Source organism: Malurus melanocephalus, unplaced genomic scaffold (genome assembly GCF_030028575.1).
Source record: "Malurus melanocephalus ecotype Western Australia unplaced genomic scaffold, MMel_1.1 scaffold_125, whole genome shotgun sequence".
NCBI lineage: Eukaryota > Metazoa > Chordata > Aves > Passeriformes > Maluridae > Malurus > Malurus melanocephalus.
Genome location: NW_026623357.1, coordinates 365,514 through 384,657, shown reverse-complemented (window position 1 = coordinate 384,657; position 19,144 = coordinate 365,514). Strand labels below are relative to the sequence as shown.

At 42.5% G+C, this 19,144-nt stretch overlaps 1 protein-coding gene across 4 annotated transcripts; it reads left to right on the top strand.

Moving 5' to 3' along the window:
- Positions 1-1,473: 1,473 nt before the first annotated feature.
- Positions 1,474-19,139, top strand: ALG6 (ALG6 alpha-1,3-glucosyltransferase). 4 transcript variants are annotated; one of them, XM_057370381.1, is made up of 15 exons: positions 1,474-1,515; positions 4,003-4,113; positions 5,811-5,895; positions 7,673-7,762; positions 8,445-8,533; positions 10,199-10,281; positions 10,944-11,008; positions 12,854-13,039; positions 13,401-13,536; positions 15,448-15,533; positions 15,886-15,970; positions 17,041-17,111; positions 17,368-17,436; positions 17,839-18,037; positions 18,202-19,139. In XM_057370381.1, exons 2-15 carry the CDS (start codon positions 4,032-4,034, stop codon positions 18,394-18,396), a joined length of 1,521 nt encoding a protein of 506 aa, XP_057226364.1. In that variant the 5' UTR covers positions 1,474-1,515; positions 4,003-4,031; the 3' UTR covers positions 18,397-19,139. The 4 variants fall into 4 exon arrangements, with proteins under 4 accessions (XP_057226364.1, XP_057226365.1, XP_057226367.1 ...); XM_057370382.1 differs by lacking the exon at positions 1,474-1,515 and adding an exon at positions 1,940-2,280; XM_057370384.1 differs by lacking the exon at positions 1,474-1,515 and adding an exon at positions 2,334-2,362.
- Positions 19,140-19,144: the final 5 nt, after the last annotated feature.

Genomic DNA, 19,144 nt, shown 5'->3' with positions numbered 1-19,144 from the left:
GGCTTGGAAAATCCTGGAGGGAAAAGCAGAAGGAGATGAGAGAGGGGCTGGGAGAGAGGTTCTGAAATAGGAATCTGCCCTGATTATTCTTAAATTTGGAATTCACTTTGCATCGCGTGTCTCAGTGCCATAAAACAGCTCTGGCTGCAGCGGGTTCAGGAGGTGAAACTCTTAAGTTACTTTGTAATTGATGAATTTTTAGGATTATCCTTATTTTACAGGCTTGTCATTTCCAGTCATCCTGTCAAAACCCTGAAATGAACGCACTTTACTTTGCAGAAATATAAATTCTTGAGTACAACAGATTAGGAAAACTATGTAAAATCATAATCCACCCTTTTCCACAGGATTACAGCTTCAAACAGCTTGTCAAAACAGCAGACAGGTGTGATTTTTATCTTTACAGGTTTAAGGCTTCAAATTTTCAGTCTTTTCGCACCATCCCACCTGAGGCAACACAGCAAGCGACTGAAATTATGGCAGGTGTAAGAGGGACCAGGATGATCATAGAATTTGCACCCTGAAATGGTTGGGGTAGTGGAAATCACTGTATTGCATTGGAAAAACATCAAGGAAGAAAAGCCATCTCTGGTGTTACGTACTACTTTATTTATTTATAGTGCTTATATATTCAAAAAACAATCTGCACATCTAAAAAAAAAAACAAAAAAACAATCCCTTTGTTTTCCAGTAATYTCTGGTTACTTTGGTGTTTCTATTGTAAGGGATTTCTGGACATTTTGACATTTCTTGCATTTGCTTCTKAAAGGTTGGAAAAGTGAGGCCAATGGGGCATCACGGAGAGATTCTGGAGTGTCTCTCACTGGAGATACTCAGGACTGTCTGGACACAACCCTGTGCTCTGGGATGGCCCTGTGTGAGCAGACGGTGACACCAGACGACCCAAATGTGATCCCTTCCAGCCTGACCCGTCCTGGGATTCTGTGCTGGGAGCTTTAGGAACCAAGTTGGTTCTCAGACATCCTTTTCCAGACATAAAGGCTGAGGAGCTGCTTCCCAGCTACCTGGCGTGACASAAGAACATAAATCCCAGACTGGTTTGGGTTGGAATGGACCTCGAAGCCCATCCTTCCACTACCCCAGTTTGCTCCAAGCCCCAATGTCCAGCCTGGTTTTGGGCACTGCCAGGGATCCAGGGGCAGCCACAGCTGTGCCAGGGCCTGCCCACCCTCACAGGGAACAATTGCTGCCCAAAATCCCATCCATCCCTGCCCTCTGGCAGTGAGAAGCCATTCCCCCTTGCCCTTYCACTTGTCCCCAGTCCCTCTCCAGCTCTCCCGGAGTCCTTTTAAGCACGGCACGGGGCTGTGAGGTTCCCCCGGAGCGTTTCTTTCCCCCCGGATCACAGCCGTCTCTCCGCTCCCGTCCCGGCCATGGCGGAGCGGCCGCGGCTCCCGGAGCCCGCCCCGCGCACGCGCACGCGCACGCGCACGCGCACAGCCCGCCCGGAAGGAACCGCGCCGGCGGAAGCGCGCGCGCGCCGGCCCGAGCCCGGTGAGAACCCGCGGGCGGGACGGGCTGAGGGGCGTGAGGGGCGTGAGGGGGCTGAGGGGACTGAGCGGTCTGAGGGGACTAAGCGGGGGCTGAGAGCGGTAACGGGGCTGAGCGGGGGCTGAGAGCAGCTCCGAGGGGCTGCGGGCGGCAACGGGGCTAAGAGCGGCCACGGGGCTTAGCGGGGGCGGAGAGCGGCACCGGGGCAGAGAGCGGCAATGGGGCTGAGTACCTGAGGGGTGAGGTGAGGGACCGAGGGGGCTGTGGGCACTGGGGGCTGAGGAAGCTGAGGACTTATGGTGGTGGCTGAGAGTCTGAGGGAGAAGGGGCTGAGGGGACTTAAGGATTTGAGGGACTGAAGGGGCTGAGGGGACCTGGGGATCTGAGAGACTGAGGGAGAGCGGGCTGAGAGGACTTAGGGGTCTGAGAGACTGAGGGGACTGAGGGAGAGGAGTCTGAGGGGACCCAGGGGTCTGAGAAGTCTTAGGGGTCTGAGAGGCTGAGGGAGAGCGGGCTGAGGGCTGAGGGAGAGGAGTCTGAGAGGACCTAGGGGTCTGAGGGGACCCAGGGGTCTGAGAGGCTGAGGGAGAGGAGTCTGAGGGGACTTAAGGATCTGAGAGACTGAGGGGTCTGAGGGAGAGGAGTATGAGGGGCAGCGAGGTGTTCTGGTGGCCGGGGCAGCCCGGGTGGGCTCGCAGCTCGGTCCCGGTGCGAGCCCCGCAGCGCCAGCCCGCCCTGGGGGCTCTGAGGGGGCCGGGGCAGAGCCGGGTGAGCGGTGAGAGCCGGCGATAATGTGGGGAATAAACGCCTTTTCTGACCAGGATTAGGGGAACAGTAGAATTATAGACAGGTAGTGGTGCAACAAATTAAATTCTTCATTGAGTGTGTGTGTTTTTCAGCTGCTGAAATGTGTGCTGACACCTCTTTTAAAACAAGTTATATTCAGGGCTGTGCATCTGTGGCTGAGTTCTGTTAGCCTCTCTGGGCCAGGAGGGAGTGGTTTGTATTGGTGTTATTTATCTGAATCTTCCTCATAAGCAGTGTGAAAGGATAGTGGTTTTTTGGTTGTTTCTTTTTTTAGCTTATGCTTACAGGTGAGTTCTTGAGAGACCCTCAGGCACATCCAAAGGCAGAAGATGAAAAGTTTGGGATTGACCAAACCAGCTTTATCACCCCTTTAAAATTGTTCCTTCTTATACATTGTTACCCACAGAATCCAAAGAAATCAGAGTTCTGTGCTCTAGAATCTAATAAAAGCGTGGCTTTTTGTTATAGGTAATATAGGTAATATAGTAATATGGCTTTTTGTTATAGGTAATATGGGTAATATTTTGTTATAGGTAATAAGGTGACAAATAAGTAGCAAAGAGTATTTTGAGAGCCGCTTTGGAGAGGTGAGAAAGAAACTCACTATCCCATAAAACAATTGTTACTCCTAATATGGGGAATGGTAGAAGTAAAAGAGTAGAATAGAGATGGTGGAGTCTGTAGATGAGGCTGGTGTTGTGCAATAATTAAGAAGGTATAATTAATTAATGTTCTGGTGAAATAGAAAAGAAGGACATAAAAGAAAGATGCATTTTTTTTAGATACAGGTGCCTCCCCTGTGGCTTARGCACAGGTGAAAACATGCAAATATCAGTGTTCACCTTTCTACCTATAGATGGAGATCTGCTGCCACAGATTTATTTTACCCATTAACTTTTTTCCCCTTGGTGGTRGTGTTGGGTCATATCTTTCTGTGAATAGTAGATAAATACAGGTGTAATTTGAGTGGAGTAACTTAAACATGCCTTAGATATTCCTTTGTTACTAAAACAGCAGCTCAGTGCTTCTGCTGGGTGGGATTTTTATTTCTGGTCAGTAACAAGTGTATTAAACATACTTAAATGATGCCTTTTTTGCAAGGAAAGTCTGTAGCAGTTGTGCTCTGTSAAGACTGGAGTAGTTTTTTCCTCACTTCTTTCCTAGTTCAGACTAAAATATTTGCTTCTTTGGGTTGAAGTTTGTGTGATCTATAGTTAATGGTTTGGGTTTTTAAATTTTTTTTTAAAAAAGGGCAACATAATAATTTTCCAGTTTCTTGGTTTCTGAGTTTGATGTATGTGGCCTTCCATATGAAAGATCTGACAATATTTCTTATTTTTACTGGATCTTCAGTGTGGTGAAATAAGCTTGGTGGGACATCAGCCCTTCTGCTTTTTGGGGCTAGAAGCATGGAGAATGTCTCCTGACACCAATTAACTTTTAAATAATTTTATTTGTGGTGTCTATACCAGATCTGCATTTTGCATAATTCGGCTGTGGTGCTCTTAACTGAGGAAACAAGTGACACTAACTTACTACTGGGACATTTACTCACTTTTTAAACCTCAGTGTTCATTAAATTTTTTTTCCTTGCTGAGTTATTAATCTARGAATTGCATAGAGTGATGCCTGAGGAACAGAAGTGTGGATGGTGCTGTAGCAATATTCCTGCTGTGTTTGCAGGTCCCTTTGGCTTGTCCCAAAGCCCAGCCATGGAGAAGTGGAGCCTGATGACAATCACTGTGTTRCTGGCACTCACCGTGCGCTGGGCCGTGTCCCTTGGGTCCTACTCAGGTAAATTATGGGGCATGTGATAAATTAAAAGAAATTKTATTAATTACTTATTTATTTTACTGTTATTTATTTAAAATCATAAATAGAAAACAATGTGTTATTTCAGTTGTTATCTTTTAGTGCCTCTCGATTTCCCTGAGAATTCCTTTTTCTTATTTTTTGAAGTGTGCAATGATTAACATCACTATTTGGTAAATAACACTGGAAAAAAACCACCATAACTTTTYTTTTCGGTGCTGCTGGGGATAGTCATTAATGTTTTAGGATGAAAATCTGGCTGTTTCTCCCTGTGCCTTTATTTGCAGAATATTCCAGTCCAGTAATACATTTGCTTAAAACTGTCCTTTAAATTCTCTAGCAGATACARCCTTAACTTACACTTAGCTAATCCTGGTGCTAATGAAGACAGTGTAGAGGTGACACGGAGTGAACAATTACTCTGCCTTGTAGCTGCACTTCCTTAAGCTTGTTTACAGCAGCAGCCAGAGCTGTGTTCTGTTAATGGATGAGTTTTTCTCCTCCCTGTGTCAGGAGGCTTGCAAAGAATTAGCAAGTTCCTTTCCAAGCCTCCCAGTTCCATTCCTGCACTTGGCATAGGCTTGCACAAAGGTTGCTCTGCAAATTGAAAAAAAAAATAAATTAACCATTACTTTTAATCCTCATCAGCCCAAAGAATCACAAGCTCAATTAAATTCTACTTCATTTGGCTTTTTTTGAGGCAATTGGAAGCTAAATATGSATTTTCAAACTAACTGATCAGTCTGCATTTGTCTTTTAATAATCAAACCTTTGGATTAAGATCTTCTGATCATTCTGAACCACGTAATTATTTTTGTATTTTTTTTTCCTTTAGAGATTGAAAAGTTGATTCAATATGTCTTTTTATATGTATGTATATATACACACACACTGAAATTTGGGTGATGTTTATTTTGTATTTCAATAATCCAGTGATGGATTTTTAATTCCATTTGATTTATAGCTACAGAATTGATACAGATAAAACTCCAGTGCTCCAGTGACCTCACTTATTTCCTATATTTAAAAAAAAAAACTCTTAAATCTCCATCTGGCTCATGCCAGTATTTCCCTGGGAGTACAATCAGTCCAGTTTCTGTTCTCACTAAGCAGGTTAATAGAAGTAATTAAACTCTGGGGAGATGCTTAGCATGCTGCCTTTATCAGAGCTGGGCTTGCATTGAGGGGAGTATTTGGCATCTGAAGTATTTGCATTGATAAAGCTTTTTTCCCCCCCATGAAAATGATAAATAATAATAATACCTTGCCAGGACACAACTGAAACTAAAGTGAGAATATTGAAATTATCACATACCAAGGGTGTGTAGCAGTTCCCACAAAATCACTGTAACATGTCCATTATGTGCATTTTCTTAGTTCAGGGAAAGTACCACATTTTTCATCTGCACTTGGAAATGATTTTTTTTGTCAGATGAGGAAGCAGTTCTTCACAGCAGAGTATCTTGATAAATGCTTATTGCAGAAATCTCCAGAAAGCCAAAAGAACACATAACTTTTTTTTCCCCTCTGTTAGACTGCATGATGAGGTCTCTATTTGCTCTCAAATATAGAGGAATGGAGAATAAAATCAGCAATATATTAATATGCAATACATAACTGGGGGAAAGCAATCTGTACAAACCAAATCATTTCCTAAATGCTGTGTCCTCTCTTTTTAGGGGCAGGAAAACCACCCATGTATGGAGACTACGAGGCTCAGAGGCACTGGCAAGAAATCACCTACAACTTACCCATCAGGCAGTGGTAGGTTGTGCTTRAAAAGGGAGAATGTTGTGAAATTCTGGTTGTGTTTTACATCTCTGAGTCCATTGTTCATACCCATAGTCTGTTAGATTTTAGATGTGGGAATTCTGGAATCTAAATTTAAGGGTATGAGGTTCATTTATATAGAGTACTTAAAACAGAAGGAAAATTATTCCAAACATTTAATTTCTTTTTATATTATTCCTAATATTCCTTAGAGTTAGCATGAAACTAAAAATTTAGTCCATAAATGTGCTACAACTCAAATTGGAGTGTATTGGAATTGCAGCTCATCTTCCATCAGGGACAGTGGCGTTGTGTTTGGTGGAATTTTTCCTTGGCTGCCTGTTGGGGAACAGACTAATCTGACAAAACAGAAAAAATTAATTCAACAGTGTTTTTGAAAATACATGTGAATTCTGCAGGTCATTGTGTACACTGACCTCAAATCATCCTGTTGTTCCTATTATAATTTTTCTTCCATGTTTTCCTGGGATATCCAGACCCTGACTGTGCCAGGGTTGGGAGGTGTTACATAATAATGGAGCTTTGATCCACTCTCCTACACTAACTGTATCTCCTAAAAATTAGGAATTATAGCAGCCAATATTCCCAGGCATTCCTAGGGGCCAGATCAGACCCTGTTGCAGGCTGGGTTTAGCTGAGGGGCTGCCTGGTGGGCACCTTGGGCTTGGTGTATTTGCTATCTGGTTTTCTAATTTATGTCATTTCGTATTTATAATAGAAGGGATTTTTTTGGGGTTGGGTCTGCTTTGGGAATTGATTCTCTGATACAGCAGTTGTATTCAGTCTTTAGTGTTTGGAACAGCGTATCTTGGCTGACATGCAAAAGGTTGCATTCTAAAATTTAAATATTTCTGTTTTATATTATTCTGTAAAGTCTTGATGTTATTTGCTAAAGGCTGCTTTAAGATCATTCTTTCTTATTCTACTGCTAATTAAAACTCTGAAAGCTTCCTTACTAAATCTAACTGGTTATATAAGGCTTGTTTTTCTCTTCTTATTGAGGCTATTAGTTTATGGAAGGTAAATGAAAAAAAAAAAAACCCAAAACTAGAAAGTTCACTGAAAGCTGCAAACTGTGACATTCTTCATGAAGAATCTGCACTGCCTTGGCAGGAGCAATCTTGAATTGTAGGGTAAGAAGCAGAGATGCAACTCAAAGAAATGTGATTTATCATCAGTTCAGAGGACACTTCAGGCAGCTCATAAAGAATTCAAGAAATATCATTTACTGTAATAAATGTCAAAAATCGGCTGCATTTGAAGGCAGGAAGTGGAAGAGCCAAGAGCTTGCCCCGTGGCAGTGGGAGCAGACAGTCAGAGTTTCACTGTGAGATGAAAAGGGGCTGCTCCTTATTGCTGGAACTTTGCTTTGGACAAACTCCTCTGTTCTCATGTGGAAGTGCTGACTTCATTTTCATTGCTGCCATAGAAATCCTGATACAATCCCAAATGGGAAAAACCTTTTCCTTTCTTTCATGTGGTCCACCTGGGTTTTGAGGTACAACACAAGGAGTTTCCCTAAGGAGTGAACTTAAGCAGCTTTTTAAAATATGTTTTTTGAATTCTGAAGCTCTTCTGCTGTTATTTTGTTCCTTGACATTTTTTTTAAATGTGAAGTGAAATTAAGCAGATCTATAAGTTGCCACCTTCTGTTTTGGATTTGGAATACATTTAATATTCAGCTTTTTCCTCGAGTCAAAACCAAGCTGAAAATAGACAGTCTTTTTTAAGTTTGATTTTTTTTTTCTAGGTACTTCAATACAAGTGATAACAATTTGCTGTACTGGGGCCTCGATTACCCACCTCTCACTGCCTATCACAGTTTTGTGTGTGCTTACATGTAAGTTCAGTGTTTTAAATCCTTCTGCATTCCATTYCTCTGTCTGCCAGCTCTGTCAATTTAGATGTGACTTGGATAATCAACTTTCCCTAAAAATTACTGCTGGATCTGTGATGCACAGGGAAAAGTGCTGSAGGGACAGGGGGCATTGCCTGGGAAAGCTCTCATGTGTGCAGAGCCCAAGTGACATTTGATGAGTGGATATCATGTAAATAGAATTCTGTTATTGGAATACTTTTTCCACAAGGGCTTTACTGCTGTTGGAATGAGACTTATGGAATAAGAATGTAGGTTAAAGTGCACAGGCACAGTTATGTGGGGCATCTATGTGAACTGTAAATGGTTTATATTTAATACTTGAGCATGAAAGGTATTTACAATTGTTTTTTTTAAAAGTCCCTGGAACCAGACTGGAGGTGGTTATCTTGTCCTAATAAATATTGTATTCCATTTTTACTGTTCCCAAAGGTTATTTTTTTTAATTGTGAAACAGTCTATAGTGTAAACTGATCTAGTGGTGAGGAAAAGCTTTCATTGATCACTATTGCTCYCTGAAATATTTCTTCTCATTCATCTTAATTCTTGGAATCTGCTCCTGTGCATGTCATCTTTATTGCTGCWAGGAGTGTAAAGGGAAATGAGAACTGTCTGCATTTTGATGTGTCTGTACTTTGTTTTACAGTGCAAAGTTAATAAATCCTGATTGGGTTGCTCTGCACACATCTCGGGGCTATGAGAGTCAGCCCCATAAGTTATTTATGCGTACAACAGGTAGGAAAATGATATTTCCTTGGGATCGTCCTGCACATTTGTCTTGCTTACTAATTCAGCCTGTTTAATATGCAGCTTCTCTGCCTGCACTGGTTTGTTCTCAGTTTTTTAACTTGGGTGGCTTTGCAGGTCCATTTCTGAGCCAAATTCCTTTTCATTATTCGCTCTTCTGCTGTCATTTGTGACAAACAGAAAATATAGAAAGTTTTCAACCCAATTGATTCATTAAAACTCTAAAACAAAGGTGCTTTTTGTAGCATAGACCCATTTTTTAATTTTGAAATTAATATTCTTTTTTCCCCTTGCATTCTGATAAATAGCCTTTCTATTTTTATTTTAACTTGGTTTTTATTGTAAAATTATTTTACATGTAGCCTGACATTTACTGCCTTGCCAGCCTCTTGAAGTCTCAGAGATCTTCATTAGGAATTGATCTAAAAGACAGAGATATTTGAAATTATTACTGTGAAGAAAAAAGTAAAAATATATTTTACTACTTGTATTCTAAATTTATCTTACACCATTTGATTATTTTGAACTACCTCTGCAAACACATGTAGAAAAATAATTAGGTAGCTGTGGCAATAAGACAGCAAACAATATGGYCAGTGAACTCTTGTTATCTTTTACTATTTTCTCTCATTTTAAAATTCTTTTGCTTTGCCTAACACAAAATGTTTTCTGATTGCAACAGCAGAATTTGTTGTTCATCAATAGCTTTTCTCAAACCTCTCTGTCTGCTCTCTGGTAATTGATTGAATTGAAAAAAAATAAAAATCACTAGAATTTAATTACCCTTGAAATGATCTTTATTAATTTTGAAATCAACTCACTTGACACAACACTGATGGATCTGGAGAGCTGATAAACACTTTTTAACAGGAGCCATTAGARGAGTGCATTAAAATAATTCAGAGTGGTCAATGGCAGCTTTATTTTAAGCATCAGTGTATTTGTTTTGTTAACACCTTGGGTGTATTTGTTTAGTCATGGCTTAAGCTGGCAAAACATTCATCCCTGGATAACTTGGGATGTTATTTAAATCTGATATATTTAAACAGATCCTTTCCCTCCTGGAGCTATTGCACATTTTCTGGAACTGGTTCTTGGGAATAATCCGAGGTTTTTCTCGAGTTTTTAAGGCARCACTGAAGAAGAATTCACATGCTGGACTTATCCTGAGCAGGGGAACCTGCTGGCTGTGTTTTCTTGTCCCCTCCCTTCCAAATCCTTGCTGTGGGYAGGTGATCAAAGCCAAATCCCTGCGTTTAGTCTCTTTATCCCCACCACTGGTAATTCCCACAGAGATTGTGACAATCTGGAGTTTCTGAGCTGTGCCCCGACCTCTCTGTCCCATCCCACAACCTGGCTGGGTCCCGTGGTCACTGATTTCTTTGGGGCATTCCCGAATGCCTGCCCTGCTTTTGGCATGTGAGGAACTAGAGTGTGACTGAGGCTGTGCCAGCAGCCAGGACAGCTGAACACGTGGAAGCAGCAGCTTTGGGACATCAGAAATGAGCCTTAGAAACATTAACAAGATCAAATTCTGTAGACTTGTTTCTTTTTGTCCTTTGAAGTGGAACTGCCCAGTTTGTTTGCCTGTAATTTTTCCTTGTCTCCTTCTTGTGGGAGGATTCTAATGAAAAATTCATCTTTATTTTTCAGTGTTTGTTGCAGATTTGCTGGTTTATATTCCTGCAGTTATTTTATATTGTTTTTCCTTGAAAGAAACATCTGCTAAAAAAAAGGCAAGTACCTGGTTTGTGTCAATTAAASAAAGAAAACACTGTTAGAACAGAAATGTAAATTTAAATTAAAACTGAATTAACACCTAGAACACCCTGATGACTTTCATGTCAAACTGATGACAATCACTATAGCTCATATTATAGGCTTTTCAATTAAAAATATTTTAAAAGCCATTATTTTATCTTACARCAATTATTGTAATGCTTTCAATAACAAAATGCTGCTAAGTGTAGTAGCCATGAACTTCTGAATGGTGTTTTTCCCTGAATTTATTACTTGAGGTAAAAAAAAAACCATCTAAAGTGGCATAGGGGGATCTGGGATCTGCTTTGTCTTGAACACTCCTTACATTAGATTCAATACGTTTTGGAATAAAAAATCTCCTGATTTTGGGAGTTATTTAATGTTTAAGGTGTGGGTTATCTTTGTGATGTTTTAAAAGGGCAGGTAATATTCAATATTTTCTCATTTATGGCCAATCTTGATCCTTTTTTATTCCTCAAAATATTGCTGACAGATGATTACTTGGAGAGAATAAGATTCCTACATATAGGATGCACCATGGAGGGGCACATTTTTGTACTGGAGAAGCAGAAGTTCCTCTAATGTCTAATTTTGGACTAATTATTTTTTCCCTCTCTGTTTTGACCCTTCTTTCCAGGTTTCCAGTGCTCTCTGTATCCTGCTTTATCCAGGCCTCATCCTTATCGACCATGGGCACTTCCAGTATCCTTGTTCTGCATGGAAATCAATTTTTCTTTATGGAATAACTGTTCTTTAGCACTTGTTAGCTGAACATGGGGTGATTTTTGTGTGCAAAGTCATTTGAGGGGTTCTGCCCACCCCAAACAGAGATATCAATGCAAACTGTAAGTCTGAAACACATTGGAAATAAAAATTATTGATATTGGCACAAATCAATCCRAACATGAATATCATTCTTTCCATGCCTCCAGCCCATCTCTCTGTCAGTCACTTACTGCAGACAGCATCAGTGCTGTGACAGTGAGAAGAGTGATGGCTTGTGCTCCTGTGATTTGTGTGTGGAGAGGGAATCCCCTCACATCTTGGGATGGAGCTGTGTGAAATSTTCAGCTCTGTGAAACCTCCCCTTGTGCCTTGGCTTTGCAGCTCAGGGAGGTGAGTTCAGGGCTGGCTGGTCCATGGTGGTGGTGGACCCCTCCATAGGTGAGTCTTTGTTAGTAAGAGTTGTGGTTTTGTACTGGTTTTGTACTGGTTTTGTACGTGAACAGGCCAATGCTGTCAGTTCACCTCGTGCTGGAGGTGTAAGAGCTGCTGTAGAGGCAGGGATTTACTGCCCTGGGCTGTGCCAGCCCTGCCACTCTGACGTGATCAATGTCACCCTCTGAGCATCYCCAGCAAGTCAGAGATTTGTTTAAYCTGAGCTGCTGCACCTCTGCAGGATCAGGGCCTCTCGCTGTGAGTTTGCTGATGTGAAATCAATGAGATGTCAAATATACCTGCTGATGTGGAGTGGGAAATGTGAGTGGGCTGAGAGCACCGTGGGCAATCTGGATGTGTTGTCACAGCTACTTATGTTGACAGAGGGAAAACAAAATATTGTGACATTGCTGACAATACAAGAAATAGAAGGGACTGTTTGCAAGGGATGGAGTGAAGGATAAGGGGGAATGGCTTCCCACTGCCAGAGGGTGGGTTTGGGTTAGATTTTGGGGAAGGAATTGTTCCCTGGAGGGTGGGCAGGCCCTGGCACAGGGTGCCCAGAGCAGCTGTGGCTGCCCCTGGATCCCTGGCAGTGCCCAAGGCCAGGCTGGAGCACCCTGGGACAGTGGGAGGTGTCCCTGCCATGGCAGGGGTGGCACTGGATGGGTTTTAAGGTTCCTCCCATCCCAAATAATTCTGGGATTCTGTGTCTTGCTGGTTTATCACTTTTTTTTCAAAAAACTAGTAAAAATCAAAACCTAATACTTTGTTGCAATTTAATAGTAAGTGTAGCTTCAAAATTTCCAGTCTGGGAAGCTCTTTTCAAAGTCACAAGGCAGTAACATTGTTTTTAGCAACTATTATTCATTGTTTGAGCAGCATTAGCAGYTCGGGGAGCTGGTCATGGATGAGGGTGCTTTGTGAGCATAGCAGAATCACAAACCCCTCTGAAGTCCTTGAGCTCAATTATACATAATTTAAACACCAACATATTTAAATATTCTGCACATACTTTTTGGSAGCTGGAAGGAGAAGCTTGTGAGAGCTTTATCCTTAATCATGTAGATAGCAAGAAGAAAAGGTTGTTTATTGCAGAGAATTCGCTGCCACCAAAAGCTGGGTTGGCTGAATATACTTCACATTTGTAATTAACACACACATAATTTGCCTGGCCAAGCTCTGAATCAAACCTCAGAAATATAAAAATTATAATTTATTGGAAGTAAAATTTTTTATCTCTGGGGACGACATCGTAAAAACTGGCAGTGTGTTTTTAAAGCTAACTTGGCAAAACTCATTTTACAAATGATTTCTGCTTTCCCTCAGGGCAYTAATTCTGCCTTCCACAAGTGAGATGTGTATCTTGTCCTTGACATAAAAAACCATATACAACTCAGTGAGCCTTGGCTTGGCCTTGTGGGCTGTCCTTTGTCTGTCCCATGACTGGGACCTCCTGGGCTCYGTGGCATTTTGCTTGGCCTTAAATTACAAGCAAATGGAGCTCTACCATTCTCTGCCCTTTTTTTGCTATTTACTTGGAAAGTGCTTCAAGAAGGGACTGAAAGGAAAGGGGTAAGTGGCTTTCAAGTGTTTTACCTTCATCAGAAATCAGCCTGGCATGGGGAATGGGATTGTCCTTATTTGCATGTGGGCATTCCTGAATTTATTTCTGTGTGAGATACCTGGTTTAAGGTGTTCCTGTGCTGCAGAAGGAGCATTGCTCTGTGTAGATACCTGGTTTAGGTGTTCCTGTGCTGCAGAAGGAGCATTGCTCTGTGTAGATACCTGGTTTAGGTGTTCCTGTGCTGCAGAAGGAGCATTGCTCTGTGTAGATACCTGGTTTAGGTGTTCCTGTGCTGCAGAAGGAGCATTGCTGCTGCTCTGTGCTCAGCTCTGCTGCAGATTTGTGATGTTCTGTGCTGTTCTGTTGCAGGTTGGTGCTGCTGACCAAACTGGCAGGGACAGTGCTGTTGTCCTTCGCTGCCTGCTGGCTCCCGTTCGGCACCGACGTGGAACAAATCATGCAAGTACTCAGAAGACTCTTTCCCATTGACAGAGGCTTGTTTGAGGCATGCATGTTTTCTTCTCCCCACCCACTGCCCTGTCCTGTATTCTTAGATCCCTGGAGAAACCTTCAGCCTGACCTTTAGGGATTTGGTGGGGGAGACACGGTGCAGGGCGAGTAACTCGAGATGGCTTCTTCAGCAGTCGTTCTTTGCCAGTTATTTAATCCAATGTTTAACCCCAGCTCAGCTGGCATCTTCCAGGATATTCTACCAGTAGACAACACTTACCCCATCATCAAACCCATACTTCAATCCATACATTTTTCCATTGAAATAGATTCCATAGTAATTGACAGTGTCAGAAGATGTAACCTTGAAGGTTAACAGCTTCAGCCTCTTGAGTTCTGCCCAGCTCTTCTCCATGTGGTTAATTATTTTTTAAAAAATAATTTTTAAATGGTGTTTTAGATACAACCTAGCACTTTGTTTTTGACTCACCTTGTGCAGGCTTGACCATATTTTCCAGAAGTTTTAGGCCACTTCTGCTTTTGGTTTTGCTCAGGCTGTGGACAGGTCCATGCTGAAGGTGCTGAGCCTTSATCCAATCACTCAATTCCTCATTTCCCAAATGGCAATGCCACAGGAGTTTGGGATAAAAGCAAGGGCTCCCATTCCCCAAGTCACACAGAGTTGCTGCTGCTTTGCTTAACTGGGTCACAAGTCGATATTACACTTTTTACAGCAAATTCTCAGCTTCAAGCTTAACAAGAAAACAAAGCTTTGAATTTCCAGGTTGTCACAGGGATTAAAACAAGTTCTCACATAGTTTGAGTAATCTTAATTATTCTTTTAATCTTTTTTAAATGTAAATGTTATCACAACTGGCACTTTATTTTTCAAATTTAATGTTGATGTACCAACGTTTATTAAAAAAACCCAACAAACAAACACCAAACAACTTCTCCAAAAAAGACACCCCCAAAAAGACCAATGACCCTTTTCCTTGAGAATTATTTGGAATTTATAAAGGAATCGTTTTGCTCACCACACTTTTTATTAAGTACCAAGTTTAAAAATAAAATCTGTAAATGACAATAACYGATGAGTCCAGAAGAGCTGGAGGATTTTAGTCTAATATTAGCCCAAATATTTTCTGAGCTGCTCAGGGCAGTGACTTGCTGGATGCTACTGGAGATAAACGGAGAATTTGTCCACGTAAGCAGCGCTCAGTAACTTGGCCTGGGGTGTGACAGGTTCTGTGCCTGGTTCCCATTTGCAGCCCAGGAACACTTGCTGATGGCTGGAAAATCATCCTGGCTGTGAAGTGCAGTTTGCTGGTGCTGCCAGAGGCCGAGTTCCCCGGAATCCCCGGCAGATTCCGGGTGCTGGCGAGCAGGGACCGAGGGGGCTCAGTTGTTGGTGGGAGTCGCCTCCGTGGGGTTGTGTCTACACAGCTGTGCCTCCAGCAGCTGTCTGGGGATGAGTTTCACCAGCAGGAGAGCTGCAGTTACAAATTTAATTTTGAAAGTGATCCTAGCACAACTGCTAATGTCTTTAGAGTTCTTGATTTATTGGAGGTTAACTCTGTCAGTGCTAGCGAGCAGTGGGCACGGGCAGGTATGGGAGGAAATGTGCAGCACACAGTGAGAAAGGATTCACATGTGTCACTCTTTACTCAGGGACAGTTTCACACCTTTAATTCCACAAAATTATCCGGTCTCATGAGTTCAGTCCCTGTCTCTAGTGCTGAAGAACTATTTCTCACTTATTTTAGAGCAGGTTTTAATTGGGTCTCTTGAARCTTTCCATTTTTGCAGAGCAGAATCATCTCAAGTACCTGATGTGCATCTGCAAGTGGGTTTTGATTTTCATGGTAGAAACCCAWCAATCCTCACCTCCCAAGCCCCATTGTCCCCATAAACATAAGTGTAATTATATATAATTATCACTGATTACCTTTTTATGTCCTTCCAGGATAAAGTAGCCAATATTTGGTGCAGTCTAAGTGTCCTTATAAAGATAAAGAATGTAATATCCCCTCGAACTCAGCTAAAACTCAGGTAAGACCTAACTGAACTGCTTTAGGTAGATTTTATCTGCAATATCTTTTGCTAGAGAAGTAAATTTTCCGTTCTCTTTCCTATACTTTATTTTTCTCCCAAGTCATAAGGGAGAAATGTTGGGAATATTTATGACTGAAAAATTCCTTGCTTGCTTATTTAAGTAACTTGGTTAAAACTGATTCAAAATTTGCCAATTCAAAGAATTCCYTCTGTCAGTGCTTTTAGAAGTCAGAGCTCTCAGTCCTGCTCCTTGACTCAGTGAAGAATTCAGGTCTGGCTCTGCAGAGCGAAGTGTTAATGGCTGCAGTCACTCACGTATTAAAATTGTTTTTCTTCCCCAATCCTTCAGTTTTGCTGTAACATTCCTGAGCCTGCTCCCTGCCTGTATCAAGCTCACTGTCCAGCCTTCCCTCCGAGGGTTTAAATTTGCCTTGGTGAGTGTTTGCTTTTCATTGCTCCTTGTTTGATCTCCACCACAAGCACTGGAGTGCAACCAGCAGTTCTGACAGAACAGTTGTGCAGAGCACAGAGGGTGGGAGCCATGAAATAATGAAGGAATTGGTTAAAAAGTGTTTTATTTCCACAAAAGCAGGGCTTTGACYTGTCCTTTAAACCCAGACCTGTTTCTTGCTCAGTTTCCTTTATTTAACACTGTATTTTTATTATCTTCCTCTGAAGAGCCCATAGAAGATTCCACTCACTTYAAAGCCTCAGAGGGAGTTGGGATTTCCCCTCATTTTGTTTGGCTTCCAAAGTGCCAGGTTTTCTTCCTTCACTGGCTGCAAAATTCCATTAAAAAGTCCCCAAATGGACATTGTGACTCATTAGTGGTTTGAAAATAAAATGATCCCCTTTTCCAAAACGTTTGCCTTCTCTTAGTCACATCATTGAATTGAAGCACAGTGCCATGACTTCCATGCAAAAACTGAGTTCTCCTCGAAATCAAAATGATATGGAGCCGGCTCCTAAGTTTTAGAGTTACAAGATAATTTCTCTTTTTAATGTTTTTACARCATTGCCTAAAACTTAACATTTATCCTAAGAACTGGCTGATGTTTTTTAGCCTGTTTTTATTTGGTGGGGGAATAAAAAGACAATTTGATTACTTTTTGTATTGCCTGCTCAGGATGAGGAGCAAAGTTTGGTGTCCAAAATTTGGGTAATTCTTACCGTGAGTGGGATTTACAGTGCCTGTGCAAGGGAATGTTGTGATTCCTTGTTGGGAATGTTCCTGTCAGGGAAGCTGAGCAAGAGTGAGGGCTCTACCTGAAGGACTTTGTGACTAATTCTGGGTAAACTTTCAAACGAGGTGGTTTTGGTAGGTGTGGGTGGTTCCAGGAGCTGCTCTGGGTGCCTGGGAATTGCACTGAAGGAAATGTAGCAGTTAATTAGCAAGCTCAGCTCATTTAGCTGCTGCCTCCACGCAGAGCCTGCGCCAGCAGACACTAAAGCAGAGCTTTGCACTGCACTCACAGACTGACACAGCTCTGCTTTCCCTCCTAAGGTTGCCTGTGCCTTGTCATTTTTCCTGTTCTCCTTTCAAGTCCATGAAAAATCTATTCTTCTCGTGTCAGTGTAAGTAAATGATTTTCCTGTAGTTTGATTTTTTCCTCGTCTTCTTACTGCGTGCTGCTTTCACTTACAAATAGATGGGATTTTAACAGCTCTGCACATTTGCTTTTCTAAATCACTTGTAAATRAAGGTGTGCAAGTGCAGCCAGGCTGGTCTGTAGGGGACAGTCACCATATTCATGGGAATATCCAACATGGCCCTGGGAGTGCTGTTTAATTAAGGAATAATTGATGGTCCTGTTTCTTCTTTTCATTYCAGTCCAGTCTGCTTAATCATCAATGAAATCCCCTTTATGGCCACGTGGTTTCTGCTCGTGTCAACTTTCAGGTGAGTTGGAAACTATTAACAGAGCTGGAGAGGGATTTGGGACAAGGGATGGAGGGACAGGACACAGGGAATGGCTTYCCACTGCCAGAGGGCAGGGATGGATGGGATTTTGGGAAGGGATTGTTCTCTGGGAGGGTGGGCAGGCCCTGGCACAGGGTGCCCAGAGCAGCCCTGGATCCCTGGCAGTGCCCAAGGCCTGGCTGGAGCCCCTGAGATGGTGGAAGTGTCCCTGCCCATGGCTTTAAGGTCTTTTCCAATCCAAACCAGTCCGTGACTCCATAAAAACCAAGTTCTTCCCCAATTCCAGTAAAGATAAATTTATTTACCAGTTTTCCCTCTTCTCTCTGCACTCTCTGACTCTCACCTGGAACGCTGCTGGCACTGGGATCTGCTCCCCCCCAGCCTGCTGCCGCTGCTGCTGAAGGACGGGCTGCTCCTGGCCTATGCTGTCACCACGCCCGCCTTCCTGGCCGTGTGCTTGGCCTCCTTCTCCATCCTGGAGAAGACCTCGGCAGAGGACCTGCAGCTCAAGGCCTTCTCCCTTTCCCTCAAGGGATACGTGTCCTGGTTTAAGTCCTTTCCCAAGATTGTCAGGAGCCTGGTAAGCAATTTTTATTCCTTTACTCTTGCAGCTTTTCCCAGCACTGAAGTACCAATGGAGGGGGAGATCCAATATTTTTGTGCAATGTGGGAGAGTGCAGAGCACCCAAGCAATGAAGTGGCAGCTGACCTGRCTGAGCTGTTCCATCATTCCTTGTCTTGCAGTTCCTCCTGTCCCTGTCCCTGATGGGAGTTCTGTCTGTCCTGAGTGCTGCGGTGCCTCCTCCCCCGGGCCTCCCGGATTTCTTCCCCGTGGCCGTGTCCGTTGTTTCCTGCGCACACTTCCTGCTGTTCTTGGTGTACTTTAACCTTGTTATACTCTGGGACTCCAAGAATAGAGGGCAGAAGAAAATGAGTTAATGAAGCTGTGGAGCTGCAGGACTGAGTGTGCTCAGTGAGGGSTGCCAGCACTGCAGAGGAACCTGAGTGTGATGGACACAACTGCTGGAACCGAGGAAAGTCAGGAACCACCTTTTTTGCTTATTTAAACACAAAACAATCAAAGACTGTTTTAAAGGAGAAATATTTTGAAGAGCATTGGAAACGGGATTTGGTTTGTTTTCTTTGGAAGTGTCACACTTTTGTTACCATTTGTAAACCTAAAATGCCTAATAAAGGACCAAATTTTGAATTAATGCTAAAATACTGTATTAGCAAAAGTAGCATTAAGTTTACTTTAGTGCAGGTAATGTAGAAACTCGTGCCTGGCAGCACTGAAGTCATGGTGCTGAATTGCTTAATGACAAAAACTGATTTGTGTGTCTCAGTCACTGCCCCCTTTGCTGGGGGTCAGCAGCTCTGGGGTGGCTCTAAAAGTGCTGCAGCCTCAGGATTCAACAACTCTCTTTAACAGAACTGAAAAGCCAAAACCTTGGTTCTGCAGGAAAAGCTGAGGTGCTGCAATGCAGTTTGAAAAGAAAATACCCAAACCCACAGCACTCCCCCTASTGCACAGCAATTTGTAGATGTAAACTGAACTCAACTCTGCAATTTCTCCCTGGGYACAGCTCAGCCTCTAAAGCCAATAATTCAGAGAATACAATTGATTGAGTAGTTATAAACATAACAAAGCATGGARGAAGAAAATAAATCATAAAGCAATTTAGGG